The 24251-nt window shown below is 39.4% G+C and overlaps 1 protein-coding gene across 1 annotated transcript in view; it reads right to left on the bottom strand.

Annotated features, from left to right (window-relative positions):
* Nucleotides 1–24251, bottom strand: part of RET (ret proto-oncogene) — a 75257-nt gene that overhangs the window by 32395 nt on the left and 18611 nt on the right. Inside the window, exons 2-4 of the mRNA XM_018555933.1 lie at nt 6079–6343; nt 2881–3131; nt 382–623 (exon numbers count right to left, since the gene is read on the bottom strand). Coding sequence (XP_018411435.1) covers nt 382–623; nt 2881–3131; nt 6079–6343 — 758 coding nt within the window. The remainder of the gene's footprint in view (nt 1–381; nt 624–2880; nt 3132–6078; nt 6344–24251) is intronic.

The following is a 24251-nucleotide window of genomic DNA, read 5'->3' as shown; positions in this document are numbered from 1 at the left end:
AATCAATGAAGCTGATCACAATGACAGTTTGATACAATTATTAACCAATGTTGATTCAATACAACTCATGACAATTACTACACTGTCTTGAGGAATTGATTAACCCATTAGTAATAGAAGTTGCAAGAGATACATTTTCTGTCGTCATTATAGTCAAGCCTTTGTACAGAAAATGAAAAACAAATCATAACCATAGCGTAAGGCCTAAAGTCCCTTTCTACCACATAAACCAAGGTGTAATGTATTGAGAATCTTGATACTAGTACACAATCCCAGCAGGCAGGTCCTAAGTTAATACACATTCCAGTAGATTATAACAAATGCAGTAAAAATACCTCCACATTTATCAGATGGTAGTCATCCATTTCCAGCACCACTTACCTCCTTTCTCTCATATTCCACCACCACATTAACAGAATTAGTGTCATTGAACACTTGTGGAGGGTTGTCATCAATATCATCCACCTTAATCTGGAAAGACTTTTCTACTTCCACCTCTTCGGTGCTATCTCTCACTACACATTTTGCTACCAAATCATAATTTTCCCTCTTTTCACGATCAAGCGAGTGTTGAAGGCACACTTCAGATGAGTTTGGGTTGTATTGAAAAGGTGAGTCTTTGTCTGTATATGAAGAAACACACAACCATAAGTATTCAGCACTATCGAGGGAACAATTATGTATGTCACCAACAATGACCACCATGATGACTATGAGATGTCAGTCATAGACATCTGGCTCTAGTCAAATATAACAATTTATATTTTTATGTATCTTTACGGCAAATTAATATTGTGACTATGTATAGAATTAGGACTGTGTACAACATTGTCATTGAGAAACATTAAGCCACACCTATGTATCTCTGTATTTTGTGGTATTGATTTCTCACTTATGGCAAGTTCAAGTGGCAAAAAGCTACAGTACATACCAGCCCAATTCACTATTTCACATCTCTCAACTCCAATTAGGTTCAGCTCCTGAACTTGTGACTAAGAAAACTGCATTCTGACACTCAGCAGATCATCCTATATACCAGTGATCTCCAAATTGTAGCCCTTTGCTTGCCTTTTACCAGCTCCTGAGGCACTATTCTTCCCAATAACACAATGGACAACTATCTCTTCCACTGATTACATTGATGGAGTATAGTTCCTCCCTTTGACACCAACAATGGGCACAATTCCTTCCATTCTGACCATTGACATAGCACAATTTCTCCCACAATGGGGCACTATTCCCCCCACTGATACCAATAATGGGACACTATCCCTCCCATTGATACTAATGATGGGTAACTATTCCTCCTTTAGATACCAATAATGTGACACTATTCCTCCCACTGACACAAACATTTTTTTTACTCCTACTGACCACCAACCCAGAGGCATTTTTACTTCCACTGGCCACAGGATATTCTATATTCTGGATGACATTGGACTGGCCCTTTGTTTAAAACGTCTCTTATTTGTTTAATTTTGGTCTGTTAAATATTCAGTTGTCAGTGTTTTGTTATATCAGTCTGATAAGTGCAAAAAAATTACCTGTTGATCCTGGCAGAAATTCAAGGAGCTTCTAACTTCCTGTTCACTATGCTTCTGCATTAAAATACCAAGCAATGTTATTATACCTGCCCTGTTCTCCACTGTATCCTATAGAACACTACCCCTCTGTTATGGAGATGGGTAAATGTGGAGGTGTTCTGTAGTCTGAATCAAGAGGGATACGAGATGTTGAAAGGTGATGCGAGGAATCTGACACTGCACTGTTGCTCTTCTGTTGCCGTGTACCAGTCTTGCCACTCTCCGTTCTGTCCTAACATTGGCTAGTTGCTGACGGCCACAATTCGCACGTTCAGACCCAGATTTTCGGCTGACAGTCCAGCCTTTAAACACTTTAACAATGAGCCCCTCTTGAACATTTAACGAATTCTGCTGTTTTGCTGATACTCGCTCCATGGCTCCGAGCGCCAACAATCATCCCACGTTCAAAGGCTGTTAAATCGCGTTATTTACCCATATCTTCAGAAAAAATTCACTTCTACTGTCGTGGTAAACAACCTGCTTCCCTATTTATAATGGTCTGGCCCTCTAGCAACTTCAGCGCAAAATTATAGCTAATTATAGCTAATTTGCCTACAAACGTCAGGTGGTCATAATAAACTGGCCACTCAGTGTATATAGGTAACACAAAATAAAACTCAAAGAGGCAGGTCTATCTGACACCAGGGTACACAGTGCTCATGGTCAGGGCTGGTGATCTGGCTATAGACTACAAGTGTTGTTGGGAAGTTGCAGGAAACACTGGTGTCATCTCTCCTGGTGGAAGCCCCATGTTATTTTTACCTGTGACGAGTGGTTCCTAAGAATGAGTTTTAGGCAACAAGTCTTCCATAGGCTTTTTACACCATTATTGCCTATTATGATAAAAAGCTATTACGTCTACAACATGCTGGGGTGCTTTGTATTTTGCTCTACTTTTCATTCTCCTTCTACAGCAACAGAGCATTGCAGTTTTCATGAATGGTTTTAACCCTTTTTCTGGCTCCTTTTTCCAGAAGGTAGAGTAAATCATACACTGGTACATTTCCTATGAATGTTCATACCATAAATCTTATCAGAAGATTCAATAATGCCATCAGAGACTTGATGAATGACGTTCAAAATTTCATTTGATTTTAACATTTGGTTTTGGAATAAATGGAGTGGAGTTCCCCAAAAGAAAGCCACATTCCTTTGCAATTATCAAAAAACTCTAACAAAACGTTTAAAAAGTTATATTGAAAGACCAAAAGGGAGCAAATTAGAGAAGTTGATTGTTAGGGCTTACATACACTTTATTTGAAGTGAAATTAGATAAATGAGACAGTTCAGGGCTTACCCAATATTAATGTATAGGAGATACTAATATTATGACATTTCTGTAATGGAAAGCGAGGACGGAATTGATAAAATTTGCTGGAAGGTCTTTCCTCTTTTATGTGGAAGGAGAGATCCGGGTCACTGAAGCACAAGTCTTTTAACTGTACAGAGGAACAGCTAGGGATCATGATGTTCTTAAATGAAAGGTTTATAAAAGAGGAGGGAGCTTTTGCACAGTTCTCTTGAGAAGCAGCGGTGGAAACCTTCAGTCTGAACCGGTTGAATACCGAACCTTGTAATATTGAGAAAGGAAATACATTAAAATACATAAAAAATGTAACACATTGTTCACCAAATGGTAGCATAGGCATGCTTCAGAACACTATGACAAACCTCAGGGCTGAGTATGAAATATTTCATCTGGGTCATTACAGGAACCCCCTAAAGAGATAACTGAGGATTGCTGTTATATACCCGCCCCCTGGACCGGAATCTCGCTTTCTTGATGACCTCTCTGCCTGGCTACCCTACTTTCTCTCCTCAGAAATACCCACTATCATTCTTGGTGACTTTAACATTGCTAATAACAATAACAACTCGGCTTACACTAAATTTCTTAACCTAACCTCTTCTTTTGACCTAACACAATGGACACACACTCCTACTCACTCTAATAGAAACATACTAGATCTTGTTTTCTCTCACCTGTGCACGCCTTGCAATTTCTCCAACACCCCTTTCCCGCTCTCTGACCACAACCTCACAGTCTTACATCTATAATATGCAAACTGTTAGAGGGAATGATAAAGGACTACTTAGTAGAGTTCGTTAATTAAAATGGTATAATAAATGATAACCAGCATTGATTTAGGAAGGACCGTTCCTGCCAGACCAACCTACTGACATTCTACGAAGAGGTAAGTAGAGATCTGGATGGAGGGAGGTCGGCGGATGTGGTGTATCTGGATTTTTCGAAGGCGTTTGACACAGTGCCACATAAACACTTACATAAGTACATATGTACATAAGCTGAGGTCTATGGGCATAGATGATATGTTATGTACATTGATAGAGAACTGGCTACAGGAAAGTGTCCAGAGAGTATCGATAAATGGCTCATCTACAGACTGGTCTAGGGTCATGAGTTGCATGCCTCAGAGTTCTGTGCTAGGACCCATACTATTCAACCTGTTTATTAAGCTGTGGATATTGTGTAGTTTGAAGAGAGGTTTAGGGACAATAAAAGCAACATTCAGGTATCTTTTATTAGTCAGGTAATATGTGAAGCAGATAGGGCGTGAATAGCAATGTTTCCGTGTTTGCTGATGATACTAAAATTGGGAGGGTAATAGACACGGACTTAGAAACTATAGCTTTACAGGAGGACCTGGATAAAATAGGGGAGTGGGCAACTATATGGCAGATGAGGTTTAATGTTGATAAATGTAATGCACTTTGGGGTTAAAAATAGGCAAGCGGAATACACATTAATGGGTATTCCACTAGGGAAGTCAGAAATGGAAAAGGGGTCATAGTAGACCACAGCTTGCAATGCCAGGCTGCTGTAAACAAAGCAAGCAGAGTACTGTCTTGTATTAAAAAGGGAATGCATTGTAGCGACATATCTATAATTTTGCCACTTTATAGATCACTAGTTCGGCCTAATCTGGAGTATGCGGTCCAGTTTTGGTCACCAATAGACAGAAAGGATGTCCTTGAGCTGGAGAGAGTCCAGAAAAGGGCAACAACACTAATTAAGGGGATGGAGGACCAAAGCTATGAGACAAGGCAACTAAATCTAAGCATGTTTACACTAGAAGTGAGGCGATTAAGGGGGGACATGATTTGGATGTACAAGATGTTCAATGGGTATAGCAACATCAGCCATAAACTTTTTACTATAAACATAACAAGAACTAGGGGCCACCACCTAAAAATGGTGGAGAAAAGTACAATAAGTAAAATACACCCCTTCCTCACCAATGAAACCTCAAAACTACTCAAAAACTACTCATCCACCCACTTGTTATCTCTCGTCTTGACTATTGCAACTCCCTCCTCATTGGCTTACCTCTACACAGGCTATCCCCCTTCAGTCTATCATGAATGCTGCTTCTAGACTCATTCACCTGACCAACCGCTCAGTGTCCGCAACCCCCCTCTGCCAATCCCTGCACTGGCTTCCAATAGCCCAAAGGATAAAATCCAAAATATTAACAACCACTTACAAAGCCATTCACAACTCTGCCCCCAGCTATATTTCAAACCTTGTCTCAAAGTATCACCCTAACCGCCCCCTCCGCTTTTCAAAAGACCAGCTCCCTCGTCAACTCCTCCCATGCTCGCCTCCAGGACTACACTAGGGTCTCTCCCATCCTCTGGAACTCTTTACCCCAACCTGTCCATCTATCACCCACTCAAGGGAGTGCCTTTAGAGGACTCATCTCTTCAGGGAAGCCTATCCCACCTCATCCTAACCACTGAACCATCACGTTCTCAAACAATTCATCCCCACACAGCTACCTCCTCATGTATCACTTCCCCCTCCCTTGTAGATTGTAAGCCCTCAGGGGCAGGGCCCTCCTTACCATCTTGTCTTGAATTGTATTGTGATTGTAATGTCTTCCTTATATTGTAAAGCGCTGCACAAGCTGTTGGCGCTATATAAATTCTGTATAATAATAATAATAACTTCATAACTGATTCTATCCTCCTGAAAGTCCTCGCACAACACTATCCTATGATAACTCTGCTGCTTGCAGTACAATTTCAGGAGCAGCAGGGGTCACTGTATGGTCCTATACTCTCTTTTATACTTTAGATACTAAAGTATATAATACTAAAGTATTATACTTTTATACTTTTGCATCTCCGGGCAAACAAAAAAACTACGCTTGCAGTGGGGCTACATCTCCCTTATAGGAGACTCCCCCAGGAGCTAGCCCTAGCTAGCTCAGTTAATTCTCTAAAAAAAAATCTGGATGTATTCCTAAATGTACAGAATATTATTGGATATTGAGTTCTTATAGCTACATACTAAGCATCAGAGATTGTTGATCCTGGGAATATCCGATTGCCTTATGGGATCAGGAAGGAATTTTTTTTCCCCTGTTGGAGCAAATTGAACCATGCTTTATAGAAGTTTTATTTTCCTTCCTCTGGATCAACAGTGGGTAACTGTGGGCATAGCGTTCTGTGGGCATAACTGTGGGCATACATGTAACTATGTATCCCAGACTTACTGAATTCAGAGAAGTACTTCTTTGTCATTGTCTGGCTCAAAGAGAGAATTCCCGTATGCTGATCCATGTGGAAAAAGCGTATATATTTTTCATTCAGAAGGTTCTGACATAGTCTGTAGCGTGGCACCTCTCCTAGGACATCGATCATTGTATGGACTTGTAAGATAAATGATCCAGCGGGCTGGTTTGGATATACATCTTCAAAGTATTCTTTTCTTGGAAAATACAGACCAGCAGCAACTGCCAAAAACAAAATAAAAACAAAAACACCTTGCTGTGTTAAAAGTTCATCTTATCATGATTCAGCAAATATAATCTTGACCAAATTATTTTATAATATTGTAGGTGCATCTACGGCCCCGGAAAGTTCTGTATTCTTGACAACATTTTCTAATTTCCGTGGAACTGTTTCTTTAGAAGGTACACTCCAGTCAAAGATGAAAATGGTGCCTTGAGATGCAAACAATGAGCACAATCTACCTGTTATGTATCTTCAGGTTTTCACGCAGACATACCAATCCTCCCCACCAAAATTTGACACATTCCCAGGAGGTGAGTGCATGTGAAGGAAGTGCACCCAGTTAAAGAAATCATTTTTAAACAGGCACATAATAGAACTAATTTTTTCATATGTGTTCCTGTCATTTAACTTGACTAGGGTATTAAAGATGTCGTGTTTCCAGGTGCCAGACCGCCACTCCTTTTCTAACCTTTCCATTAATAATCAAACACTCGACACCAATTGGAAATGGCCACAGTAGCCTTTTTTTAATAAACATCTAAATAACAGAAATAGAATAACAGTATGAAGGGGCCCAAGGTCCTTTGGAAGACACTTTTATGTAAATTCTGTATCTACAAACCTGTAACATAGGCCTCCAGTCGCTTAACACTGACTTGGAGACAATTGCACCATAAAATGCAAATACAACTAAGAAATTACTATTTCTCTGGCACCAGAACCTGGATAATAATAAGGGGCCCATACCTAAGACAGGTCCCTACCCACTCAACATTTGACCTCAATGACTGCCTTGAAGGACCTTGTAGCCTTGTCAGCTATTACAACTGCCCACACCAAATTCCCAAAAATAGAACACCCCACCATGGAACAAAAAAAGTTACAAGGGACGGGTAAGTGGCTCTTATCTCCTGACTGGAGAGTGTTTAATACGGCAATTGAATTTCATCAATCTTGGTGGTTTCTAAGGGTGTAATAGGCTTTAAATCTCTCATGATTAAAAACCTTGCTGAACTGCCGGACAGGAGCCTTAAAGGAGCGGGAGGGCGTCTTAAGACGTCTTGCCCCTGCCCCGCTCGTGCACAGCTCCCAGTGCACATAAGAGTGGGGAAACTGTCAGCAATGTAAACAGCCAGCGATGGCTGGTTACATTCAAACAATCAGGCGTCTCTAGAGAGTCTAAGTTTAGAAGAAGAGAAATGCTCAATAATATGGTGTTTGTTACTAAATGCAATACCCAACATTAACAGTTTTGAGATATTGTCGAAAAACATTGATACTTACTCAACCAAAGTGCATGAAACTTGTGCCTGATGTAAGTCATCTAGGTCTAGCCCTTCAGAGTGTTACGTCCTTTACCCATACTCAACCTCCCCTGGACCATCTAGCGATGGCCTTTTTGTGGACCTGCGTCCCTCTGATAGCTACACGGTCAGAAGGGTGAAAGTGGAATGGTTCAGAAAAATGCCACATTTTGTCCGTCTTCCTAAAATCCCCTTTTGTAAAGAAGTGGCATCACTATTTGCAAAAAATTGACACTCCATGGGGCTCATCAAAATATTGTTTCTGGCAGGAGAACGCACTTTATCCTCAGTTTCTGCAAAGTGTTCTGCAGCATGCTGGGCACCATATTGTTCTTCTCATCCACCCACAAACCAACAGGCAAACAGAACATACCAACCATTCTTTATAGGGGTACCTACATTGTTGTTTGGAAACTTTTTTTTAAATTACTCAATACAAGTACCTCCAGCTAAAGATTTTTATAGAATAAATACATTTTGCAGTCTGCATTTTGCCTAGATGACCTTAGTGAAGTAAATGAATACTTCAGTCAATGTTTTGTTTTCACCTGGAATTAGCATTAGATTATTTTGTTTTGCTTAAAGGAGAACTATGGGGTTAAGGCTTTTCCCCATAGTTCTCCTTAGTGTAACGGGAGGACACAAACTAGCGTCCTCCCGTCCTAAGCTACATCTTGCGGTATACTGAGACGCCACAGTATACCGCGAGCGGTATACTGAGATGCCGCAGCTGAAGCGGATCCCGACAATTATGTCTGTGTGAGTGACAGCTGGCTCTTCCTATCTAGAGGCAGAGCCAGCTGTACCCGCCCCCTCCTCCGTCCATTCCGCCAGTGAGCGCTGGCGGATCGGAGCGGGGAGGGGGGAATCCAGCCCCTCCCCTGTCACGGCAGAGAGCTGTGACAGGATCGAGAGGTGAGCGAATGCCGGTATGTGTTCGCTCACCTCCCGATCTACTGAGCCGACCTGTGACAGTCTCATTGTCACAGGTCGGCTAGAACTATGAGGTGAGTGAAAAGCACTCACCTCATAGTTCTCCTTTAATTACTGCTAATTTTGCATATTATTTGTAATCATAGATGTAAGGTTGTACACATTGTTTGCCACTAGAGATCCCCCACAGGCCAAGTCTATAAATTTGCTCCAGCTTGTGGCATATGAAACTACATTATGAAAAACAAAATATTAGCATAACTCAATATGATCTAACAATTTGATAATTGTAAATACAATTATGAACAACCACAACGTTTTATTATGATGTATATATAATGTATAGGTAAATACAATCACTACAATCCCATATAAGCTTTATCATGTTTCAAAAGTTATGTTTCATATTTTTTAATCTGTAGATATCATCAAACTACCCAGTGATCCTGCAATGAAGGTTAGACACTTCCTGTTATATATTGACAACACTCCCCTTCGTGTCTCCTAATTGTTCTTTTTTGTTGTCACCCTGTCATAGTCTATACAAGTGGAGGATACACTTCCCTTTGCCAATACTCGTTTCACATGCATGGTCCAATGTTGTGACCATCAGGAAACCTGCCCTCATAATGGACATGCAACATTTGCTAGAGTGCATGTAGACATTAATATCCCAAGATAAAAAATTTAATATATTGGAGCTTACTGGTCCTTTAATTCCACGTGGTGATCCTGCCAGTAACACACTTGCTATTTTAGGGTGAAAGTCAGGGGCATCCCTAGACTTTATTCCACCTGAGGCTGGATGGTGCATGCAGTCAGTGTGTGTGTGCGTGTGTGTGTGGGTGGGGGAGGGGGTGCAGCTCCCTGCCCAGCTCTTAGCAACCTGCGATGCTCTGGCCTGCCCTGCTTCCGGCAACCAGTGATGTCCCGAAGAGTGTCCCAGTTTGCTAAGAGCTGGGTGGGGAAATGTGCAGGGCCCTTACACATCTCCCTGCCTGGGTCTTATCAACCTGGGAACATCTGACCAGAAAGGGGGTGGCAGGCACACTACAAAAATTGTGCAGCAGAGTGGCCATGTTGTTCTGCCTGCCGCCCCTTCATGTTACCCAAAGAGATGTGGCCTGAGGCAATAGCCTCAGGCTGCTTCATTAAAGGGACATCCCTATTGGCAGTGCTTACTCACTGTACTGTATCTGTGGAGGAGCAGCATCCTTGGACAGGGCTTCTGTAGCCCAGAAAGAGAAATGGGAACAATGCTAACTGCTAATACTACAGCATATGTGGCCCTAGTTAATTCTCAAAGTGTGTTACATTGTAGAGCACAAAACTATAAGAACATTACCTCCTCCTCCTGCACTGGAATCATTTATTTGATTGAAGCAAAACCGCTTAAGAGAAGGTGTTTAGCTTTTACTATATATACAATGCAATATATACAATGCACTGTAGCAGTTAACTCTAACAGGTGGATTTACTAAAGGCAAATAGGCTAACAGGTTGATTTACTGAAGGCAAATATTATTCATAGCCAATTGAATAATTTTCCCTTAGCTTTTGAATGAGATGAAACTGTTGACTTCCACCCTCCAATCATGTGCAAACAAAATATACTTTTTTTTAATTTAAATTTATTTCCACATGATTGGGTATTCTTTGCAAAGTGAATTTTTATCATATGCACTAAGCTAAGTGTAAATTTGCAATTGAACATGCCCTACCCCTTTAGTAAATCAAAGTGAAGTAGTTAACTATACACAGCTTAAAGGAACCTTGTGGCCAGACCATTCATTTCAACAAAAATATTCCCATTAGATTATATGTGCATTTAGCGTATTTTATGCATGTTATTTACATGTTAAAACCTCCCTTGTGTAGGCATTCAAAAGCCCCAAGACTGCTGCAGGGCATCACCATCTTAGAAGTAATATCAACAGCCCCAGTAGACTCGCAGATGTCAATCAAGTGACATTCTATAGTATTCTCCATTGCTCCACTCGTGGCAGCTACATATAGTAAATAGGGAGGTGAAGGGATGGAAGCTGGGTCAGCACAGAGAGTAATTAGTTGCACCCAGAAGGATGAGTGGTCTGTGATGTACAAAGAAGGATGTGGCTTAGTTAGGGAATTGACTAGTTCAAAGGCACATTGCAAGTGAATGCTAAATAATTAATTGAAAGTAAAAACATCTAAAATACTCGATTGTTCTGTGCTTTTGCCTTTCATTTTTTCTGAGTTGGTCTCTTTAAAGCAACCCTGTCCCTTTACAACAAATTCCAGCTGAAAGTTCCCTGCAATAGAAGAGGTATTACACAGACAGTTCCGTGAATGTTGCATGTCTGTGTTCCCGTATACATGTTGTGGTTTTAACCTCAAACCCCTATGTGACTACAGGACACAGCAATGACATTAGGCTTCAGATGAAGGAGGCTTCTGACTGCACACAATAAAGGCTTAAAAATATTACATTAGCTAACCTGATGCAGTGTGCGACACTGTGCTTTCACGTGATGGATAGAATGTAGGACAAGAAATGTTCCCCCAGTGTGCTTGAATTCTCCCATTACATGAAATAGTCACAAGAGGATGCTGTTCACACGCTTTCAAATGCAACAAATGTATCAGAAACATGAACAAAGCAAATGCATACAATGATGCTTGGAAATCCCTAAATAGATAGAACATGTATAATTTGTAAATCAAATACAATATGCCATAAAATATCTAGTGACCCTCAGGGTCTATTAATGTGGCTAAATTCCCAATTTATCTAACGAAGCACTGATGATGTGCATTTGGAAGCAAAAACTGGCATTGCATTATAGGGCCATTACACGTATTTATATTACAAAAGGTGCAATAAGCTGCATGGTCAATAAGGCCTCTGGGGTGGCATACAAAAAGTACAACTCTACCATTTATATTGAATTTTGGACTGAATGATGTAGAGTTTGATCCTATTTCAAATCCCTCTTCCTGTACAGCCAAAGGAGTAAACAAATGCCCTCTATATAAAAAAGTATCTGCATCACTATATACGTTTACAAAAATATGAACAATTTTATTGAAACAATTATAAATATATTTTCAAGGAGCACAGAAATGTATATACAAAAAGTACACATGTACAAAATAAAAACAAATATAACCTGACCCATATACCCATCCAGCTTAAACCAGTACTTAATGTGGGCCTTCGGTCCTCTAAATAGGTTTGGCTCCCTGATCTCCCTATCCCTCCCCCCTTCCTATTCACCGAGGCATGAATGACGTGTCCTGCTCCCACAGCCTTCCTTGAAAAAGTCAGTTGGATGAAACACACCAGGAATGGACTTCTTGACCTAATACTTATAAGGGGACTGAATGGGGTGTGTGTATTACATTGTATGCACACAAAATGTGGAAAAAGGAAGCCCTGTATACTTTTTCTAAATTCATATTCTTATAATATTTATTTGATGATTTGCATATAACATTGTTTCTTCTCTCTCTCTATCAAGTTGTGTTCTTATCTCTTATATATTGACATGGGTCATTGCCAGTGCAGGATTCTCATTGAATCCTTAAGCTCTGATTTATGTGGTTTATTATTACTGGTGGATGGGTATATGGGTCAGGTTTTAATGGTTCTTATTCTACACGTGTGCTTTTTTCCATAAACATTTTCGTGCTCCTTAAAGATATATGTATAATTATTATAACAAAGTTGCCCATTCTTTTGTAAACATATAAAGGGGTGCCAATCATTTTTTTTAGAGGGTATTTTTTTGCTCTGTTGATTATGTAGTATGTTTACCTCTGTGTAACTGGACGGTGTAGGTTCTTGTAAGGAGAAGTCTTTTTCACTGTCTTTGTTTCCAGCATTTTGCATCTCACCTTGGTCTTTTACTTGGTGATCACTGGGCCACTACAGAATACTCTAGTACAAATACATGAAAAAAGACCTTCCAGAGAGAGGAAACAATGGTCATCCCATACTTAAGACTTGGCTATTACAGTAATATCAGGGGTGAAAGGGATCTCTCTCCATTGGTGTACAGACAGCCATTATTAGTAGGGATGCACTGATAACGGTTTTCGGTACCAATATTTTTTTACTCTACTTGCTGATACTGAGTACCGGTGCCGTGTGCCCCGATTATCAGGAAGTCTGGGGGAAATCATGACCCGTCGGCCAGCTTTCTGATTGCCAGTGAAGCCGGTGTTCTAGTGAAAGAACACCGACTTCACTTGCCGAGGCTGCCTGGCCTCCTGACCAATCAGGAAGCCGGGCAGTGAGTCATGAGGTGCCGTCCGGCTTCTTGATTGGTTAGGAAGCCGGCTTTACTTGTTGCTAGGCAGCCTGGCTTCCTGACCAATCAGGAAGCCGGGCGGCACGTCATAACCCACCGCCCAGCTTCCTGATTGGAAAGGAAGCACTGCTCCATCGGTAGATGTCCCTCTGCCTGGAAGTTCCGGTATCGGAGGTAAGTATTGGAGGATTTAGGCGAGTAGATACTAGTATCGGTATCGGTGCATCCCTAATTATAAGTTTGGATAAGGTGGAGGAGGAATTTAACCTTTGTCACCTTTTTATTGTAGTGCATGTTTGGGAGAGTTCTTCTGATTTTCTGTCTATGTGATGTCAGTATAGGATGTGAGGGGACATTTTCCCAACAGGTACCCATACAGCAATAAAACAATTTGTATCAGTAGAGAAGGACGGTTTAGAACCTCTGTCCATTTTGTTTTACCTCTACTGTAAACAATAGGGTGGCAGTATTTAGTTCTACAGCTTCACCATTCCAGACCTTAGAATTTCTGACTATTTCGGTTTAATGAAACCAGTATTGACATAAAAGCCTCAACTAACAGCCGGACTTGTAAGTTTGACTGGAAACCACAACAGCCTGCTCTGCAAAGACATTAAAAAGTATTACCTGAATTATGTTCATTTAATTTTATAAGCGCAAAAACCCCTGTTTGTACAACTTTTACGTGCGGACACTCTATGTTCGAGTGTACGTGCAGTTTGTAACTTAACTTTCATGTGTGGAAAAAATAATAAAAATCTTTTGAAACTAAAAAAAAAGTATTACCATGTAGGCTGTGCATGGTGAGGAAAACCATACACCTTGATCAACAAAACATGCTTGCTATGGTTAATATAATGCAATCTCAAGGAAACTATTATTTGTTTCCATACTACAAAGCACTTTGTTATTCTCTCTGTACCTCAGAGAAGAAAGATTGTGACCACAATGAAATAACGCATGCAACCGAAGACCTCTGTCCATCACATATTAAGTATCAATCAATACATACACTTCCCCTTATTAATTGTAAGCTGCTAGGTTTGTATTTATGACAGCCCCTCCTATTAGTATGAGAGGATAGAGAGGAGTGGTAAAAATTGCTGCAGGGTCATGGCCAGCTCGAACGTCTCTGCAATTGTATCTCGTCAGCATATACGTATGAGATCTGGCATAATATCAATAAGCTACATCCCCCGTGGGAAGAGATCAATGAAGAATATTCTGCTAGGGATGCTGTGACATAGGAGAGCCTAGGGTATTAATGACGCCACACTTTACAACAACGGTTTGCTCATTTGAATTGTACCAATCAAGAGATTTTGAGGGGGGAAGGCTGTATAATTAATTAGAGCACCTAAATAGTACAGTTCACTAAGTATATCTAAAACCACATTTGTATCTCATTATTTAATTTTGGATTGAGTAGGGAATGGTTAAAACCCCTGTAAGTGTGGGCTTTAAATGCACTTTATTATTTCCTATAATTGGACCTATATTGCAAATAAACAGTCTTCATTGGTAACATATCTACCTACACAGAAATTGTAGGACAAAAGCAGGAGGACACCTTCATGGTTTTAGTAAAAGTACCTTGACTTTTACAAGTGTAATGAATACGTTTCATTCTGTGAGCCAGTTAAAGTCCTTATAACCCTAGAAATCCATCACTAGCTTGTAATGAGGAAACACATATTAAAGGAAGACTGCTTTTTTTTTTTCTTCAGGAAGGCACTTTTTAGGCCACAAAAAGGCAATGGCTTATCAATATTTCTCAAACACTGGTAGGTTTGTGTAGATTGGGCAGAACTTAAGACATCTTTCTTTTTGATGGGCATCTATTTCATAGACAGTTGCCAAAAGGCTGTTGTGTTTCTGGGTCTTAGCAATAAAATGTGAGTACGTTATATGCAGGATCTGCTTTTCAGCTTTAATCACAGGATACACAAAACAATTACAGCTGATCTAGATCAGGACTGGTTCTTTTTCGGCTTTATATATAGGAATACTGTTGTGGTCTTTTCGCTATGAGGTGTACAATAAAGTAATGGCAGAGGATGATGGTTTGAAACAAGGTAGATTATGAACTGAAAATAATTACAGTATATATTTTCTTTTTTATAAAGATTTTCCATGATACAATTTAACTTACAGTTACAGACTTTTTTGTTTTGTTTTTTGGTGGATGGAAATTCCAGAGAAATTATTATGTAAATTATCTACTTTTTCTATCATATTATTTATGAATGAATGAATTACACAGTAAAGTTAACAATAACATTTTGCAGTAGCTTTTATCTAGACAAATGCTACAGCTTGGAGGTAACTGTTACACACCCTATATACCCCTGGGGACCATGCCAGAAATATGACTGGTGTTACAAATCATTTTTCAGTAGGGATGTTACACTCTCTTTATTTGACAGGACAAACCTTCAATATGCTTTTTAAAAATGATGTCATAACCCAAACGAAGCAGAAATACTACATCCCCATGAGAAATGAAAGACAACAAGCTGCATAGTAACACAACAGATGTAATTGTGTTCTAGAAATGGACAGTTTCTAGGAAGCACTTTGTGACCTAGGTTAATTATTTCTTAATTCCTTAATCCAGTGAGTGCAATGTAAGGGTACAGGTGTTTTTAGGACTGGATAACAATACCAAAAGACTTTTCAGCTGTTGGTAAATCACATCTCTCGTGACCTGGTGTTTACAAAGGATCATGGGAAATGTAGTCTACAGATAAATAGCTTTTCTAAAAAGAAGTCCAATAAAGATGTTCTGGTGAACTTTATTGGCTTTGAGGGTAGCACCTACCACAGAAATTGCAGGCACTTAATAGGCTTCTACAAGGCCCCTGGCTCTGGGGGCCCCAGCACAAGTACACCAATTCAAGAATACTTGTGATTTTCCTTTGCACTGCACCAATGCCAACAACCTAATGCATGTTTATTACATGAAATAGAGGTGGGTGTCCTGATTTATATTTTGATCCATAATATTTTTTGTGAATTTGCAATATGGTTTTTGGCCAAGAAAATGTGCCTCTCACTAGGCTGGTCTTGGGGGCAGAGGATCCATCACAGGTGAGAAGAGTATACAAGTAAAGGTTTAACTATGTTTAGTTAGGGGAGGTTTGGTGAGCCTTAGGGTTACAAGGAGGGTTAACAGGATCAATAGGAAACAAAGTGCACCCCTACAACTGGCGGTTAATAGGACAACAGGTTCTCCCATATCATTGGTGATCAGTAAAAGAAGGGGTGCTACCACATTTTTGGTGGTCAGTAGCAGAAGAGGTGCCTCCATACCATTGGTGGCAAATGGGAGATAAGGTGTCCTCATAGTGTTGGTGGTCAATGAGAGTGCACAGTGGGAGAAGAGGTCAAAGTCAAAAACATAAATGTCAAAGTCAAAACAAAGACAGCTGCTAAAAAAAATGAACACTCCTCAAAGGCTCAGTAAAACAGAAAATACAAAAAAAAATTAAAATTGCTCAGCAGTTTCCATATTTAGTGGTAGAAACACAGTAACAACATTGTTCACTTTGATGTTACTTAAAATAGAACAATGTGTTTCTATGAGCCTGATTTAATAAAGGATTTGAGAATTTTCAAACTATAAATTGTGTAAACATTCACTTCAATTATCCAGTCATGTGAAAAGAAAATCCCTGTTTACTTATTTGCACATTACTGGAAAATTGCAGTGAATCCGCCTCTGTATGTCAAAAAACATATAGAAACATAATATTACATTTTAAAGAACATTCAATTTAAAATAAAAATTAGCTTAAGATAACATAAAAGTCACATGAGTTATCCATAATGCATACTCACTGAAAATACACTATAGTACTAATATACAAAAGGAGTACTAAAGGAAAATGTTATGGTTGCCTATAGCAAGAAATGAAAAAAACCTGTATCATGTTTACAGCAGAAGTTTGATATTTACAGCTGGAAGCTTATTGGGGACAAGCAACAAAGACTTTGTACTTTTGGCAAATTTTTTTCTATATCCACACAATATAATTTTTTTCTATATATCAACCCCAAATAAGAGTGTCCCTTTAAGTAATTATATGGTACATGACCATGTCGAGAAGAGAATTTATATTATTACACATCCTGACAGCTGAGGATACAAAGCTGCCTCCCGCTGGGAGCCAGATGTGAAAAATGTATGATGCTGAAGTATAACTATGCATTTGTTGTACTTGCCTTTCAAAAAATTACATGTTTTGTAAAAAACAAAAAAGACAAAAACAACAACAAAGCAAGAAGGGAACCAATATAAATGTTCAGATTTGTCACTAATGTAACTATCCAAAATGTATTTAACTGTCAAAACAAAGAATTTGTGCAATTAGCCTAATTAGTCTTATGGTACTTTTACTCTAAGTTGTTGTGGCTTTATCAAAGAAAAAAAGGGCAATGTATTTTTAAAGCGAAAAAGAGCAAGTACATTTCTGTGAAACCTTCAACAGCAATGGTGAAATTAGCACCATGCTAGCTGCTATGAGACCAAGAAACATGGTGGACATGTTGCATAATTCTCACCTACTTTCTATCTTGTGTTATAAGGCTCCATTTACACCCAAACATTTTAATGCATGTTTAAGTGCAAAAAAACATGAATTTTCTTTTAAAAGCAGCTAGTGTGAGCTTCTCAGTTTGTCTTCTCAATAACCTGCTGTAACCTACTGCACAATGGAATGCAGATTGAAAAAAAGCAGGGTTAGCTCAAGGAACCAATCAGGTTCTGTTTCATGTACATATGGTAGCAATAAACATGCTGTCAGGAAGAGACAGCGTGAGCAAAAAAGACAACCTTATTGATACGCTGCTGCTCTTTTCTGCCAGTGTCACCATGTATCCCTGAATATTGGTGTAACATGAAACATGGTTATAAAAGGTAAACTTAGTCTTTAATCAGAGTAACACCCCTACATTCAGAAATTTGAAAAACATATTGTACTACATATTGTATATTCCAGTAGAACTGCAAACAGGAAGGAATATATTAAAGCAATAGTTGCACACATCTGTTGTGGTTGTATCACGCCTTATCAAAATTGATGTTTTATTGTACTATAGCACCCTATAGCAAACAGTGCTATTAAATTTTGTATTGTTAGATTGTAAACAGTCTGACGCTGATTTGTAGTCTACGTTCATTTGGTTTCCCCTAATCAATCTGTCATTGTTTGCATCTGTCTGCTGCTGGGTGTACTCTGGTCACAGAGCAAAGCAGCCAATGAAAGATTGCTATGAGTAGGTATCCTTCTCCAGCCAATCACTGTTAGACAATGGCCAGTGGTGCATGCTGAGGAGGAGATAAATACTTGGGCTGGACCATGTGAGCTGTCTCTTCCTCCCCGGGACCTACCTGTGGGGAGGCTGCTATGGACTGGCTGAGATAGCTAGGCCTTCATTAACCTTCTTACTTTATAAACATAGGGGTAAATCAATTTTGTAATGTTGAGAGGTGTCAGAGGGGGAGCACAATATGGACATTCCAAATTAGAAGAAAGATAAGTATTAGATATATGAGCAAGATAAGTAAAGAGATATAGCTATGATGGGATTAATTTAATAAGGGAGTTAATTTTAGTGAAGAGGTGAAACAACCCAAAGAACACACAATCATGTGCATGGAGAACTGAATAAACACGATTTTTTGTTGCACATGATTGGATGATTGAAGTCAGTGCAACTTCACCTCATTCACTAAGTAAAGTGTTTTTTTCTTTCTTTTTTATACTTAGCTTAGTGAATGAGGTGAAGTTGTGCTGACTACAATCATCCCATAATGTACAAGCAAAAATCCTGTTTTTCTTATTTAGAAAGTGAACCTGCCCTACTCCTAGAAAACCAGAGTCATTGTGTAATAAAAGCTTGAACCCTATAGAAAAAAACATTTCAAAGAACTCCAAATATAACGTTATTGTATCTTCCAAGTTAGTGGATCTTATCTCGCAAGTATGAAATTGTCTTGTAGCAGAGTCACAACGTAAAACAGTAGATTTTGTTTTGTGTTATTGTTCCTTCCTGTCTGTTGGTGGTGGATAGCACACATTTTCTGGGTGTACGTTTCCTTTAATTGGGATTACATTGTTTTCCAAACAAAAATGTCCTTCAAAACTCTTAGCAATTAGAGCCAAAGGATAGTGTTACAGGGATGTGGAATAAACCCCATTGCACATAATTAGCAGGGTGCATTACTGGAAGAAAAAATATGACCTGCATGTTATTAATGTAATGATATACATATCACTTTCTGGTGGAGAATAGAGGCATTCGTAAGAGGAACTAATGACGTGCAGACAATCACAGGGCGCAGATATTACAATTACATTCATTTCAAGTCATCCTCGTATTTCACTAATCAATTAAGTGTCTTTTTTAGAATAATGGCACAAAAATGATATTACATGTACAGACTGATTAACCTTTTCACAGTGTAACTAAAGACAAATCATTATTAAAAGATGGAATATACAGAATAAATACCCCGATCAAAAGACCAAAAATGCAAAAATAATATTTCCAAAAAATTCCCTCAAAAAATTTGAAAATATCGTTTACCTATAAGATGCACAGTACACAATTAAAGTTCATTTCCAGACAGCTATACAAAAGAAATGTTTAGTCTAGTAATCAATTTATTTAAAATTGATTAAGGTCTTATGCACATGGGTGGATTGAGGCATATAACATAAAAATGAAAACAATTTTTCACACCTGGGAAGCCGAGCTAGTACATACAGCCACCTATAGATAATTCCCATTAGTGGGCCTGAGCGGATTCACAATCCTCATTGTTGCAAAGCAAAGGCAGCCAATCAGAGAGCATCTTCTGCTAACAAATTTCATGTTAAGCCATCAGGTGGGCGCGAAGATGCAGTAATGCTGATTGGAGAATTTGATACTGCTCTTGGGTGGCCGCATAGGCAAACTAATGGGAGTTAGAGAACTCGACAAGGATTGTGAAGCCATGCAGGTGCACTAATAGGAATTGGAAAACTCAATGAGGATTCTAAAACTGCCATTGCTGGTGCACATGCACTAGCACCATCTCATTGAAATCTCCTACTGGCAAATCACTGGCCATTTTGGTGGCTCCACTCTTCTAACTCACAGGGGCTTCACTACACAATGAGCGGTAGACTGAATGCCTATTGTAAATGCTAAAGCTCTCTGCATGACCAACAACTACAACCCCCCCCAAAAAAAAACACATTACAGTCCGTGTTTGCATAGCTCCCAACTGTTCCTCTATTGTAACCAAATCCCTCTGTCTTCCTCAACTGTGCCTCTTTTTTGTCTGTACAAACCCCTATCCATAAGTATTATTTAACTTTAAAAAGTGTTATATTGCAATGCAACCTCTACATTACTGCATTAGTTATTTTTAGACACTAGTATAAAGAGCCAGTCACACTACGGGGTTGATTCTAAAAAAAATTATAAACCCTGCAAACATAACTTTTGGCTCTAAGGTCATTATCTTTTCAAGACAAAAAATCTGTGTGACGGAGTCTTCAGTGTTGTTGATGCAAACAGAAAGTATAAACAGCAAACTAGCCCTCATACTGTACATTTGTTTAGTAATTCTGACCTTTCTTCACTAACAGTCTTCTAAAATGAGTCTTTCTAACATTCAGGAAAATCAGAAAATCACAATTTGCTTGAAACAACGACATTCACCCAATTCACCTGATTCCCTGATTCACTTGGCTCATAATGTAGCAGTGTTGCATAGCTTAGAGTTTACCTCATTGCTACCAAAACCCTACAGTTACACTATGTGGCCAATGCACACCTACTATATGGCCAAACGTATGTGGGCACACCTCCAAACTACTGAGTTCATGTTCATGTTTCCAGTGAAGGGTGTGGTTAATGCTACAATATACAAAGACACTTTAGACAACTGTATACTCCCAACCGTGTGTCAGCATTTTGAGAAGGCTCTTTTTCCACCATGACTTTGTCCCTATGCACAATACCAGGTCTATAAAGACATGGTTTCACAGTCTGGTGTGGAAGAACTTGAAAGGACTACACAGAGTCCTGAACTTTACCAAACACCTTTTAAATGAATTGAAGGGCCAATACTGATCCAGGTCTCATTCAACATCAATACCTGATCTCTCAAATACTCTTTTTGGACTGGGCAAGGTCCCACAGGTACACTCTGAAATCTTGTAAAAAGTCTTCCCAGAAGAATGGAGGCCATAACAGCTGCAAAGGAGGGAAGGGCAACTCCATATCAATGTCCATGGTTTTGTTTTGATATGTCAAACAAGCTCATACAGTTGTGATGGCCAGGTCTCTGCACATTTTTGGCCATTAAGTGTATTACTACTGAAGAAGACTAGACTGACAGTCTGTCCAAACATCTTAGACCACCAAGCACTCCCTACTTAAACTACCTTTTGTGGTCTGTGGTTTTAGGTAAAAAGACAAATATAATGCTTATTTTCCAATTTTGTCACATGCCATTTTATACATTATTACTGATTACTGGTATGCATTCTTTGAGTACCTCTGGATAGCTATGCTTTATGCAGGTAGCTGGCTGATGCATACATGCGTACAGCCTACCCTCCAGGGGAAACATTCATTAATTAAAATGGCAGGAAGGTACTAATTAATTCCAGACCTTTTTTTTATATATAAACCGTCCCCTTTAAATTCAACTGCAGCTGTACAAAAAAAACTTTTCTGTGTGAAAAGACTTAGGGGGCATATTTATAAAGCAGTAAAGCTGACATTCACTTCAAATGGATCTTCCTGGTGCATGTGTTTAAAATGACAGTGATTGAATTACCACCAGTGAATGGTTAATGAAAGGCACATTTATTGCTTTATAAATATACCCCTATTGTATTTGGGCCCCACCTGTCTGTAACCCCGAAATGCAAAAAGGATCAAACATGCAGCACGATCATGTGACTTCCCTCCTTCTCTGCATGTTACTGCAGGTAGCTCTAGGTCATACAATGGTAGATAAAACCTGGCATCCCTTCGTCCCATACAGACATGAACCTATGAGTCAGCCATTGGATGGCACTATGCATATAGCATATGTATATACTGTATAAGTATATAAATAGATTTAAGTGTATAAACTGCACAATAGGAAAAACACCTTAAAGCTGCTGGAATTCAAATACACATTTCTTCATCTCTCCAGACACAAGTCACGACTCATATGCTGTCAATTATTCTAGCTGAGGAGATAATTAACATACCAATGACATAGGCAGATCTCAGCAAGTACAAATATTGTTTACTACTGTTGGTTATGTGTTTAGATGAAGCACTGGGATCTTGAGGAATGCTGAATTAAAGTATAATTAAACCTTCTTTTTTGCATATATCTACTGCTAACAAGCAGTAGATATATGGAAAAACATAAAAAAAAAGTTACCAAACAGGTTATTACTTACCTCTGTATCTGCCGCTTGCTCCCGTCCAAAGATCTGAACATTCTCGAGCCGCCGCAAAGGATTATAGAGCGGGAGCATGCACAGTAGAGATTTTTGGCCCAGAGAAGAGGAGAGACACAAAGTCAATGTAGGCAGCCGGCAGCGTGCACCTGCACAGATACCGTGGCACAAAAAAGACACAGCACTCAGCGCTGGATCAAAGGCTGACACCAGTGCTGGAGGGACTCCTAAAAACTACTGGAAAGAAGAAGATGATTGGATCAAGAGGCATCATTTAAGGTAAGTCCTTAAAGCAGCATGGGTAGGGGGAAGAATGAGACTTAATTGTCACTTTAAGTTTTACTTGCTTAGAAGAATGTTATATCAGAATATAGCATTATACAGCACACATATATACAGATAGAACTTCCTGTGTATCATAGATAAGTATGCATTAGCATGGACACTAACATTGCACAACAGCGCCATCTACAGCTCAAAGGACAATATTACATCTCTGAATGTCAGTATTACAATCAGTTTGCTGTTGCATTTCCAACAACTACAACACATTTGCACATACTTACATCATGGCCATGCAAATGTAAACTATGTAATAGTATTCAAGTTCTCCTCCACGGTAATAGAGCATTCAAGACTGTTCATTTCCCATTTTAAAGAGACTCTCTCACCAACTTAATAAATTGTAGGTAATTGCTTGGAAATTGACTACTCCAGTAAAGTCAATTGCCAAGCACAGCCCCTCCCTCCTTGCATGTCATAGTCCTCTCTTCTTCTGCTACTGATATCACATCCAAGATGGAGGCACGCAGTAGAAGTCTCAGTGCTTTATTATGTCTACAGAAGGAAGGCTTTTACAGATAAATAACATGCGTAAAATACGTTAACCTCCCTGGCGGTATTCCCGAGTGTGGCTTGGGGTTAATTTTCAGTACCAAAAGTGGTAACCCCGAGCCACACTCGGAATTGCGCAAAAGTGTAACTTACCTTGTCCCTGTGAGCCTGTGGTGTCCTCTGCTGTGTGTGCCCGGCCTATGCAGGCATTCGGCTTTCAGTTTCGTTTTCGGGCGTCACAGTGGGGGGCGGAGGCGGCGGGAAATTCAAAAGTGCAAACATGATATTTACACAGAATACACAAACTATTTCACTTAAATTTTGTCCCTAGAGCTTTGTCCAGTGCCCTGTCTGCACTTTTACTGTTGTTTCCGTCATGAAACTTGAGAACGTTCATGGCATCCAAAAAGCGTCCCTTTAGCTCAAACGCGGTTTTAGACCAGGTAGAAAACAGTGACGGCAGCGACGATTCTGCGACCAAGCTCAGTGATGTGCGAACTTGGTACTCTATAGACTGTGATACGGATCATGCATTGCCCCCAGAATTCCCTTTTACTGGACCATTTTTTTAATTATTATATTATAATTTATGGGGGTTTTTTTTTTAAGCGTAATCATACCCGGGATGTCTACTGGACTCTTGTTTGGACAGATTTAGGTGAGTTATTCCTAAGATTTACTAAGAATTACATGCCTACAATATAAAACAACAAATTGCCATGAAAAACAATATACCGCTTTGGCATGCTAAAATCCTGAATAATCATACCGCCAGGGAGGTTAAGCCCACATATCTTATGAGAAGATTTTGTTGATATGAATGGTCCACGACAGGTTACTCAATAGTGATATTTCGATTATATTTTAGTGGGCTGAGTCTCCTGCAGCATTCTGATACAGTGAGATCTCTTCAATTGATAGTGGAATTGTATAGGGCTCTAGGCATTGGGGGGGAAAAAAAAAAGGTATTTTGAAAGTTGGGCCAAATATAGAAATACATTTCCAGTGTTTCAGTTGCTTGGAAAGGGTACTGTAACTACCTTTATTTTATGTATGCATTCTGTGTATTTATTTATTATCTAC

The sequence above is a fragment of the Nanorana parkeri genome, unplaced genomic scaffold (assembly GCF_000935625.1).
Source record: "Nanorana parkeri isolate BGI_ZX_2015 unplaced genomic scaffold, ASM93562v1 scaffold218, whole genome shotgun sequence".
NCBI lineage: Eukaryota > Metazoa > Chordata > Amphibia > Anura > Dicroglossidae > Nanorana > Nanorana parkeri.
This window is presented reverse-complemented; position numbering and strand designations above follow the sequence as displayed.